The following is an 11664-nucleotide window of genomic DNA, read 5'->3' as shown; positions in this document are numbered from 1 at the left end:
GCCCTATAAGGTTGGCAATATTTTTAAAGTGGTAAAAAGCTGAATTAATTATTGCTTTCATGTGGCTGTTGAAATTTAGATCACTGTCAATTAATACATCAAGATTTTTAACAGTATCCTTTGATTTGAATCCTTTTGTGTCAAGGAGAGTGGCAACCCTAAATCTTTGTTCAGCTGAAGAAAATTTTCCAGTTGTTGATTTGGTAAATACACTGACAGAGATTCAAGAAGACCATAGTGATTTGGTGGCAGAGCCACCCAAGTAAAGGTGGGTGTCATCTGCATAGCTTTAATATACAAATACAATTATTTGATTAACCAGAAGTGAAATTACACTTGTGCAAGTCTTACCAAATTGTTTCAGAAGTACAGCAAACATATTTTTTGTTGACCAAAGTTTAAATTTGCTAACAGGTTCATCTGGGTTCACCCAGGCTAGTGTTGCCCATTATGCTCTCCACCGAGAGCCATCCAGAACAAACTGAGGCCATGCCGACGCATAGTCGGGTATTTTGGGTACTTCGGGCGGAGTGATTGCTGTCTTATTTTACATTGGTATTTGTAGGTTACACATTGTAATCATACTATGTCACAACATAGAAATAATAGTAAATAGGAACATGTTGGGAGTTTTTTTGTCACTTTTGGGAGCTATAAGCTAGTTGGTTCTGACCACCTCGATGAACTATGCTAAGCAAGGCTAACAGTGGGTCAGTCAAAGTCAGTTTTATTGTCAATTTCTTCACATATACTAGACATGCAGAGGAATTGAAATTGTATTTCTCTCTATCCCACGGTGAAGAAAAAACAACGCAAGAAGTATGTAACATCCTATACACAAGTACTATTATAACTATAGCTAATGCTATTACAGCAGTAGGCCTATTTGGAATGTACACACAATAGTCTCCACCCAACCTTCTGACCATACCCCTTGGGGCACACAAAACAATACCCCCCCCCCCCCCCCCCCCCCCACACACACACACACACACACACTACTGTCACACTCCCACAAATAATGAGTCAAGATTCAGGTGTCAACCTGAGAGTTTATTGTTTTGTTTGTTGTTTTTTTTGTGTGTCCGATACCTGCATTTCTGAATGGACGCTGGAACCCCACTAGTATAGTTTGCATAGGTCTTTCTACTGCTCATGGGCTCAGCCCATATCGGGGATGGAAAGTCAGCACATCACAAAAACCATGCAGAGTAGTGAAAGGCACAATCACCATAGATATCAGATACACCAATCACTTTTTTGTATAACTCCATAAGTACTTTTTTGGGGGTGTTTTTGAGGAGGGGGTACATTTTGAAACAGGTAACACTCCCATTTCAAAAGCTGCCATCATCTCAGAGCAAATGAAACAACAAAAACAAAAGTCCCCTTTGATATTCTACCCCTTTTTTTACATTACATACGGTGAACAACTGTCCTAATAACAGCATGGGATAATGCAAGCATGTATATTTTTATATGGTTTTGTTGCTTTTTAAAATATTTTTTTATGGTTCATGGAAGCATATACTTTAAAATCAATATCTAACCCTTGTCTCCCTATTTTTTTTTTTTTTTCATTTAACGTTGGCTACACACACATACGCACAAACACACACACTTTCTACAGTCCCTCAACCCTATCCTGGTCTGTCAGGGGCCCCTGGATACAGCTCACACATCTCTTAAACTCTTGACACAAACAATAAGGGACATAGTCACAAGTAAGGGGAGCGGACCAAGCAGGAGAGACAACACTGCTGTGGATCCCATTGAATCCAGTAGATCTCAGCGACCCTCCCCTTATCTGGGGATTGGAGATTCAGTGGCACACATTATGACATTATGTAGTGGTATAAAGTTCCCAGAGATGCATTTTCTGCACCCTGACTTGCACCCTAGTCAAAATTAGGACCCCCAGAAGCCAATATGTCAATAGGATGGGGATGATGATCACTCAATCACAGGACTAAAGCGATCCACTGCTGTGTTCTCCCACAAGGATAGGATTGGATGATCACTTGATTACATTCCAATGGGATCCACTGAGTCGCAGAGTCCCACACATAATATACTCCATACAACCAAATTTAAAAATACACACAGTCAATCAAATAAATGGGCAAATATATATATATATATATATAAATTTATATTAATATTTGAAGTTCATCGTTTTTTTTTCTGATACAACATTGAGCGTTTACAGGTTGACTGTTAAAAGAGAGGAAACTGTAAGCAAGTGATTAAAAAGACAGAGAGATGGAGAGAGAGAGAGAGATAAAGCAAACAGAGTCTATCATGCACACAATCTTAAAAAGTAACTTAACAAAATAAATCGTATAGCAACCAAACTTTGCCCACTCAAGAGGTGTTGTCGCATCAAGAGACATGTACCAACCCAAAAGCTAATATGTCTGAAAATAAAATTGAAAAGAAAAATGTAGGAGGATTTTGAGTAACTTCATACCACACTTCGGATTAAGTATATAATGCCAGAATGAACACATCTGGTCTGCACCAAGAAGGCTTGAATTACAAATTTTGTGACATACTTCGGTGACAAATCATGGAAAATGTGAGCAGTCAGAACAAAGAAAGCAATGACATTAAACTGTATGATGCAGTTAATTATTTACATTAACGTGAAAAATAAATTACTATAGCTTAACTTTTTTTTTTTTAAGTCGTGCATTTCAGCATACCTTCTCTCACTCATAGGTCTTAACAGCCCATACAAAACACAAACACATTCAGCACGCAACACACACCTAAAATGTTTGACTCACCATAAAATTGTTGCAAACTTACATCCAAGTCTTGAATAATTTACAAAGTTTTTAGTATATATATTCATATACTTCAGCACCATTATTATTAGTCTAATAGTTATTAAACGTACATGAACGGTAGCTCACACGTTGGTGGACACTGATACATAGAGCCTGCTAAGTAGGGCCACAGGGAGAGAAAGAGGCGGGATACATAACACTGATGGACGGCGGAGAGGAAATGACATCAGTCGGAATGGGTTTCTATGGAGAGGTTGACCTCTTTACCCATAATGCACCCATACACCCTGCAACCCCCACTGACTAGCATAGAGACCGGCCGGAGTGTAGCTACACGCAAACACACGCAAAAACTGTAAGGCCGCCACAGTTCAGCTGTAACATCAAGGTAATGCATGGATAAACATGAACACAAGCATACAATTCCAATGTCTTCAGTCAAGACAAAAGATGTTTTTTTTTCTCAGGAATAGTAATGCCGTTACTATATTGTTCAAAACATTGTCTTAAAAGATACAACCTCAGTTCTCTTGATTTTTAAGTGTTTGTTTTTCTATGCAGACAAATACAGACAAGTAACTCTTTGGGCCGAGCCAGACTGTAGGTGTTGAGCAGGGGAGTTTTCTCCATATAAAAGCAGAATGCACCGGGATCTCTGTTTCAACAAAGGAAGAGCCTGTCTGCACTGCACATGCACGTTTCAACAGCTAGAGGGCAGGATGGGCACAAGTATCCATGGTTTAAAGGCTCTATAGCCAACAAATGATAAGATGTCAAATTAAATCAAACAAAATAAAGTGTCACCCTCAATACCATTCCTGACCATCACATCTCCACCACACCCTGTAACCTGTCGCAGCATCTGGCTATTAACTATGTACTCTTTAGGTGAATGATATCTTAACACTGAGGACATTGCAATTCCATACATTTAATGAAAATTTGTATTGTAAGGATAAGTCCCCTTTGTGTTATGGCACTGCCTCTTGCAAGTGACATTCTGCTATTGTGCTGATGAGAATGTGTGCGAGAGTGAGAATAGCATTTAAGCCATCCACTGCATAAAGACAGGCTACATGACTTACCAATACCTGTCATAACTCCCCCTCAACTCTTTTCCCCCCTATTCGACCACCTAACATTTTTGAGACATCTTTAGTCTGTTTCATTCCCCCCTCTCACCCTCCTCTACATGCTTTTTGCCCTCTCTGTGAGTTGGCTATAAGAACTGACCCTTCCTCTGTCTTTGCACAAGTTACGACATTTTAATAAAATAAGATTCTTGGCCATGTCATACCATGTCATCTGTGAAATACGATATGTGCATGACATTCCTCGAGGAGTTGGTCAGCCTTTTAACCACACATCACCTTGGTATCCTCAGCCCATAATTGAGGTTAAATTGTGAAACGAATAAGTAAAATGGAGACCTCAACGTTCCAAATCAAACATTTAAAAAGCAAATAAAGGATGTGAGATTTCCCATGGAGAACTTTTGCCCATCCACACTCCCTTTCTGTCTAACGCTGAATGGTCTTCACATGCTTCTCTGTTGGTCAGATGTTACATGGTGACATCAATACCAATATCATAGGTTTAATTCCATATCTTTAGGTGAATATATGCATTAACGTAACTACATGTCACCTATGAGAAATGCATGATGAGTGATTATGTTGACCTTGCATGAGTATGCTCAGCAAGAAGGCTGTCTTATGTAGAATAAAGAGACAGTGCATCTAAAACATTTGTTCTTCTTTTGTATCCTTTAGCAACTCTCGTTTCAGTAGGCCTGCAGCCAGACTACTTAGGGTGTGTGAGAAACTGAGCAAAGATGGGCGAAGCTTGCTTTTGACATCATTAAGAGCATTGAGGAGGCTTAACAACTATCCCACAGCATGGTGTGATGGGAGCAAAAATAAAAAAGTAAAAACTGTGAAACTTGAAGGGGGGGGGGCTGCTCGATACCATGTTACGTCTTATGTGGACGGTAACGGCTACTGCTCACACAAATTCATCTTGAAACAACACCGACGATACATAATAAAGATTATACCTATAGGACAGGGACTATGTGCAGGCTCTACCAGTGAATGAGTGGGTATGTAGGCTATCTATGGGCTAAGGGGTAAAGGATCTAGGGTGAGGCGGAGGAGCAGGAGGGGGGTGATAATGCCCTCTGAGTAAGCGGCTCCACTCCTCCGCTGTGCTGAGGGGGGGTGCCCCGACATCGACAGCTGCCCCCCCCTGCCCCCCCTTAGTGGCAGATGTTGCGCTGGCATGGCTGGTGCAGGAAGCTCTTGCGGGCGTGGGTGGCGTGGCGGGGCAACTGCTCGCGGGTGCGGTTCTGGCGCTGGACGCGGTTGCGGGCCAGCTGGCGGCGCTCCACGCGGGCCTTGGAGCGTTGCACGCGTGACACCTGGCTCACCTTGGCCAGGGCGCCGGCCTGGGCAGCCGCCCCTCGAGTCACCCTCGGGGGCAGATTGGTCCGGGGGGCAGGGAGAGCTGCTGAAGCCGACTCCGCCATCCTGCTGGGGTGGGGATAAGAGACAGGAGGGACAGGGGTTTCAGTCAAAAACAAAACACCGTAAATGCAGCATGTTGCCAGACTGAAGAAAGAGAGGAAACTGTGCACTTCAAAAGGACCATTCAGCTTTTGGTTTCTACTTCTGACCTGGGTGTTGTTATCACATTACACTACTTTTGAGCAACAGGAACTCAACTATTTGACCATGTTCATCCTAGGAGTTTCATCCCAGGGACTGCCACCATTGTGCACCTAACCCCAAATTGCTCCAGGGGGACCCTATCCTTGTCCCAGTCACTGATAGTCACTCTGGATGGATAAAAACATCTTTCGACTGACAAATTATGTACCATAATGACCTTTGGTGTTACCACCTTACGACTACCAACTAAGCCACAGGAACTGACCTATCGACCCCTGTTCATCGAACGAGTTGCTCCAAGAGGACTATCCCTGTGTAATTGGTTCACTGTTAAGTTGCTCTAGATAGGAACATCTGATAACACAAAAAGAACATAGTGTGTAATGTCAGACAGGGCCTCACCTGACGCTGCCTGCCAGGCTGGCGGAGCTCTCATCCACCATGGACAGGTTGCCGGGGGAGACGTAGACGGACATGCTGGGGTGCTCGATGAGCAGGTCCTCCATGGGGCTAGCCTCGGCTGCGGCTCCCTCTGCAGTGAAACAGGGGGGAGGGGTGACAAACCAGCTCTCGTCCATACCGCAGCGCTCCAGCCCACCACTGCTGCCGCCGCTGCAGTCGCTCCAGGAGCCAGGCGACACGGGCGCAGAGCCACGGGGGCGGGGGGCAGGGCTGGGCAGCGCACCACGCACACCTACTAACCCGCCCGAGGAGGAGGAGGGGGCATGGCAAATGGGAGAGGAGGAAGAGGAAGGAGAGGAGGAGGCGGTGGCGGCGGGGGTTGATTGGAGAGGGGAGGGAAGGGCCGCCACTCGTGCCCTGCTAGCCTTAGTCCTGCGGCGACCGCCGCTAGGCAGGTGGGACGGGCCGCAGGGAGCGGGGAGGGGGGTCATGGGGTCATGCTCCGACCCGGCCCTCGGACACTCACTGTCGGGCAGGGACTGTGCTATCGAGGGCGCCTCGGCTCCGCCCTCCCCCAGCATCAAGCGGTCGTTATTCTCTAAAGGACAGGGCGGTTGAGGAAGCCGAGGGTTTTTTTTGGGGGGGGTGGTGGGGGGGGGGGTTGTGAGGTGAAGGCACACAAGGAATGTGATGGAAGAATGGTTGGGAACACGGGGCAAAGAGGTACAGCATTACAAGAAGCCATGCAGTGTGGGGTAGCCAGATGTGAGCAAACACACACACACACACACACACACACACACACACACATACGCATGCACCGGAGTAAGGGGAGTTAAGCCAAATTAAGGGTAAGGAGGGGGGTAAAGGAAGGTAAGGAAACAGTACAAAACATAGAAAATAGGAATACCATTATTAGATGGTTGTTTTGCTGTTACCTTTCCATTTTTTTACCAAAAAAAGAAAGAACAAGAACAACCTCTGACTGTTTCTCCTTCTAGCCCATTCAGTACCACAGCATATTCCTCTCACATTCACATCACAGGACTTATACTTTTTGGGGGTCCACTCAGCACACAGTTGCAATCACACTCTGTCCCCCCACGCAGACACCCTCCATAGAGGCAAACCAACATCACATTACCCCCCCCGCCCCCCACGCCCAGGTGGGAACCTACCCAGAGAGCACTCACCTGGCAGGCTGACCATAAGCCATCCCTCCTCATCAGCGTCGCTCACACATGGGTTGGGTCCCTTGAGTTCGGCAGACACATCTTCTACCTCTCCAAAGAACAGGCTGCTGAGCCGCTGGAACATCACCGTCCAGTAGGGGGCAGCAAAGTGGTGAAGGGGGTCGACGTGGACACGATCCTGAGAGAAAGCTGCCTTTTTATTTTTTGTTTTCTTTTTTTATTATTATTTTTCTCAAGTTTTTAGGTTAACAGGTTGAAGGTCAAATAACGACAGAAGCTGTGAAAATGCTGCGTTGGCCTCTTGATTCAAGCCCTTGTTGACACAAGATTCCCAAATGGGCAAAGGATTTTCAGAGTGTTAGTTTAAGGTTTTACTTGGTATCGATGCAAAGGCCTACAAGAGAAAATCAGAAAAGAAAGACAAGAAGAAACACTTTGTTAATGAACAACACAGTTGAAACAGTCAGATCCAGGTTTGCATGCAACATATTTATATAGTGCTCACTCGCCCTTTGTACTGAATCATGTTTGATTAATTTGTTACTTTTGAAAAATTATGTTACAGATTCTGGTTCAAATGTATTGCAAAGAAGCTGAGCATGCAGAACATTTCTACTTCAGAGCTTCTTCTACAAAAACCCTGACGGGTGCAATATTCCACAGTCCCTGAGTTTCCACAGAAGAGGAGTATTGTGAAAATTAGAAAGTCTGGTGCAAAATGGGTCCAGACAAAAAGGAAATAAACATTAGTTGACAGATGGCCTCTTATATTATTAACGATGCATCTACCATTCAAAGCATTGAACTGCATTAGGCAGGGAATGCACTGGGTGTACTGTGGGCAATGAAACATGGGGTCGCAGTCAAGGTCATAAGGGAGCAAAGTGTCAGTTTAATTTCAGATGGGATGTGATCATGGGTGCGAGATTCAACCTAGGCAGCTGTGGATTAACCACCAAGTGAAAATGTCTCACAATACCATTCTCACAGAGAGACCTTTGTGCTGCTCATTTTCCCTCTTTCTCTGAAAATCCCTGATTCTAATGACATTGTTGATATCCATTAAAAAAATGTCTGGGCAGACTGCAGGACACTTGCTTTAAACCACCCTGCTGGACCATTGTCCAGATCCCATCTGCTGAGTGAAGCCTCTGGCCCGTTCGGGGGAGGAAATGGGGACACGCAGAGACCCCTACCCCCTTTTAAAAAGTCGTAGTTATCCTCTCCTTATATTTCCACAGTCTTCAGTGCTTTCTTTTCTTACTTTATGTTTTTTGGAGCGCGGGTATAACTTGCTAGATTTTTAGTGTATCCACACCGGATATTTCAGATCCAAATCGCATAAGAAGAACTACTGAGAATGCCAGTGGTCAGCACTAGGCCAGTTTGGTGTCAGTGAATGGCACTGAGGTCCAGGTGGCAGACCCATTGGAACCCCCCAGTCCCAGTGACCCTGAATAATGCATCATCATCCGCTCGGGAAACACAAACCCTGCTGCATCCACTGCAGAGTCGCCCATCCCCCCTATATATTACAAGTGGATTAGCCGTCACGCTGATGTATATGCCTATAGCTTCTTTACAACCATACAAGCCATGTCCTTACAATGAAGCATGTGTTAGGAGGCTGTAGCATACAAGTGAGCTGACATACACTTGACAGGCATCTGTAGACAGACGCATGGGGAAGTAAATGCTGTGGAGAATGTGACTAAGGTGGGAGAAGATGGAGAATGATAGATCAGAGATGAACAGATGGAGGGTGGGGGGAGAAAGCCTAAGAAGGTGAAAATAAGATGCAGTGCCCTGGATGGGTGAAGAGGCTCTTTTCTAAACACAGCCAACAGGAAGACTCATTTGTTTTCATTCCTGGGATGTGCATGAGAGAACACTGTCCTCCCCACTCTCTCTCGCCCCCTCCCATGTGGAATCATGAGGTTTGAAATCTGCCATCATGAAAGGATCACCCAAGAGGAGAGCTCTACACTTCATGTTGCCTCTTTGATAGATTAAAAAAGTCTGGAGAGAGAGAGAGAGGCAGGGAGAGGGGTGGATCTTCTTGCAGCAGCTGGTAAATAGTTGCATTCTCAGGAGACTATTGCAGATGCACCAGCAGTCAAACAAAAAATATTCCTCATCTGAATGAGCTTTCTATGTTTAAGCAAAATAAAATGGTGCAATCATGGAAAGTAGGGCACCATGACAACAGTGGGTTCAGTGGATGTTAAATGTCCATGTATTTCACCAAGTTCACACTCAACAATCAGACTAACAGAGGAATGCATGTCCACACACTGATGCGTGACAGGAAATACATTTCAAGCATTGCCTGCTTCAAAGAGCACTAGGCTCTCAACCTAGCAAGTGTTATCAGCCTGTCGTGCAGCTCCTGCTGTTATCTCTATGAGTATATAAATAAAACCTACTGTTTATGGACACAAACTGAGCACTCTTCATGAGCACTCAACAATACTGTCATTGAATACCTTCAGTGGCATGCATATTTACAAAGGTCAAGTGGCTGAGTAAGGGCCAATGAAGTAGCTTCAATGCAAATGTTTCACAGTGGTTTGTGGTAAGACAGAAGAAACAGGGAGACTAGTTTTGTTGGATTTGCTGTATTTTAGGCCACTTTAAAATGTACTGTTGTACTCTGAATAACACCAATCATTCAGTGAATGGAAGCTTTGCATTTCTGGGTGGTGTAATAACGCCCCCACAGGTAAAATAATATAGCCCATGTAGGCTAAATCACAAGCCACTATGACAGTCAGTGTAAAAGGTGATGTGTGTGCAAATGCTTTATAAGTGAAGCCCTATTTGGCCTGTTCATCATCATAACAAATCATAACAGAGTAGGCTAGTGTTTTATTTCTGCTATTGTCAAATTATATCGACACCACCTGTCAATCTTCCAAATAATTTACAAAAAAATAATAAACTATCAAGGCGCATCTGCTAGGCTAATAGGCCACAGTCAAAGTAGGCAGGCAGGTCATGTAAAATATGCAGTGGGTTGGGCCTTGTAGGCATAACAAGAGCTATGCTTTGAGTATTACTGACGTCACTGATGTTGCTGGTCCAACCCCTCCGACCCAGCGGACGGGGGAAAAAAAGCATAGACGGAAAAAGAAATGTAAAAGGGACTATGTAACGATTTTCGTCAAATGACAACAAGCGACTAGACAACTGAAACGGTTCTAGGCCTATTTTAGCTCCCAGATCAACAAAACACTGCATAAATGTTAAGAGGCTTTTTATAATTAGGCTATAGCCGTCCAAACAGACAACTGCAGTCCTCTGGAGCAGCAATTTCGACGGACTAGGCTTTGTTTACATTTGGTAAAATATACAGGTTACACTCTGAATAATATAAAGAAGGTTTTTGCGAATGAGTGAAGTTCAATCATAATTGGCTGTCAGCTGAACCCTGTTTAGGACCAAGGGGTCATAGCAATGACAGTCTGAATCAGCTGTAGCCTACCATATTGCAATCGATATGTCCACACATCCATATCTACCCCACAACCATAAATACATCAGTGTAGAGCATAAAAAATCGACGTATGTTCATTTTCTGTCAATACGTTTGTGTCCGTGTGAAGAGACCAAATTATATGCTGTGACATCTTCGGACAGATATATTACTTCACATTTGTCACATATTGTCGTGAAATACTTGTCATGAATGCGTGAAATCATGCAAGAATAAATCATATTTTCTATGCACCATGAAAACCCTCCGCTCTGCACAACCAAGGCATTCGAAACATAATGATGACCTATAAAAGGAATGTCGACAACAGAACAAAATGCTAGCTTAGCTGCTGTCGCTAGCGTCTTGTCATTTGAAACACAACAAGGTTTATGCAATGTAGACAGCCCATTTTAATCTGCGAGCAATTACATTTTACTGGTACTGGCTTAACGTCAACGTCAAGTAGGCATTTGAAATAATACGACTCCCGATGTCAGTCATCGAAGCAATGACTAGTGGTAACTATTTTCCATCGCGCACAAAGACTTAAGATTACACTACCCCAATTCTGCAATAATTCTGCATCAGTGTTGGTATTGCTTACCTGCCTTTGCAGTATTATTCAAGTTGTAAACGTGATGAGCAAACAGTAAAAATGACAGTAAATTCTTAAAGCATAGCTTTAGGTATCTTAATATGAGGTAGTTATAACACTATAATAAAATAAAAAGATATTCTTCTTAGAAGAAGTGCAACGTGTAAAATTGCGTTTACACTGTTTAAGATTACAATATCTGCCTTTAAAAACGAGTTTCTGCAGATATTTCCTAATGTTATTGCTGCACCCAGCTGATCCTCGGATCAGAATATAGAACGTACAAAACAGCTGATTGTGAGATCACAATACTCCTAGCAACGCCCATGCCCACGCCTCCTTGAGCCTTCCAGCCAATCAGAATATTACACAAGCGTCAAGCTGGACTTTAAAGATGGGGGTGGGGGAGTATGTCGTCAACCTGTGATGCAGAGTCCTTTCTACTGTACTTTTCCCATCCGTGATATCATGTTACAGAGTGTTTTATCTCTTAAGTTTTGTCACTTAAGTTGCCATCACATCAAGCATCATGTCA

General features: G+C 43.8%; 1 protein-coding gene across 2 annotated transcripts; it reads right to left on the bottom strand.

Annotated features, from left to right (window-relative positions):
• Window positions 1-1040: 1040 nt before the first annotated feature.
• LOC121713147 (flocculation protein FLO11) lies at window positions 1041-11411 on the bottom strand. Of its 2 annotated transcripts, none has more exons than XM_042097510.1 (4): window positions 11139-11411; window positions 7057-7450; window positions 5864-6461; window positions 1041-5323 (listed from the first exon to the last, which is right to left on the bottom strand). In XM_042097510.1, exons 2-4 carry the CDS (start codon window positions 7178-7180, stop codon window positions 5050-5052), a joined length of 996 nt encoding a protein of 331 aa, XP_041953444.1. In that variant the 5' UTR covers window positions 7181-7450; window positions 11139-11411; the 3' UTR covers window positions 1041-5049. The 2 variants fall into 2 exon arrangements, with proteins under 2 accessions (XP_041953444.1, XP_041953445.1); XM_042097511.1 differs by having other exon boundaries at window positions 1041-5320.
• Between the last annotated feature and the right edge of the window lie 253 nt (window positions 11412-11664).

The sequence above is a fragment of the Alosa sapidissima genome, chromosome 7, assembly GCF_018492685.1.
Source record: "Alosa sapidissima isolate fAloSap1 chromosome 7, fAloSap1.pri, whole genome shotgun sequence".
In the NCBI taxonomy this organism is placed as follows: Eukaryota; Metazoa; Chordata; class Actinopteri; order Clupeiformes; family Clupeidae; genus Alosa; species Alosa sapidissima.
This window is presented reverse-complemented; position numbering and strand designations above follow the sequence as displayed.

What these genes read in the sequence shown, in the direction of transcription:
- LOC121713147 (XM_042097510.1), bottom strand. Translation starts at nt 7,180, where the DNA reads ATGTTCCAGCGGCTCAGCAGCCTGTTCTTTGGAGAGGTAGAAGATGTG. An exon ending in GCTTATGGTCAGCCTGCCAG is followed by an intron (nt 6,462 to 7,056) that starts GTGAGTGCTCTC and finishes CCTGTCCTTTAG; the next exon opens with AGAATAACGACCGCTTGATG. An exon ending in AGCCTGGCAGGCAGCGTCAG is followed by an intron (nt 5,324 to 5,863) that starts GTGAGGCCCTGT and finishes TCCCCACCCCAG; the next exon opens with CAGGATGGCGGAGTCGGCTT.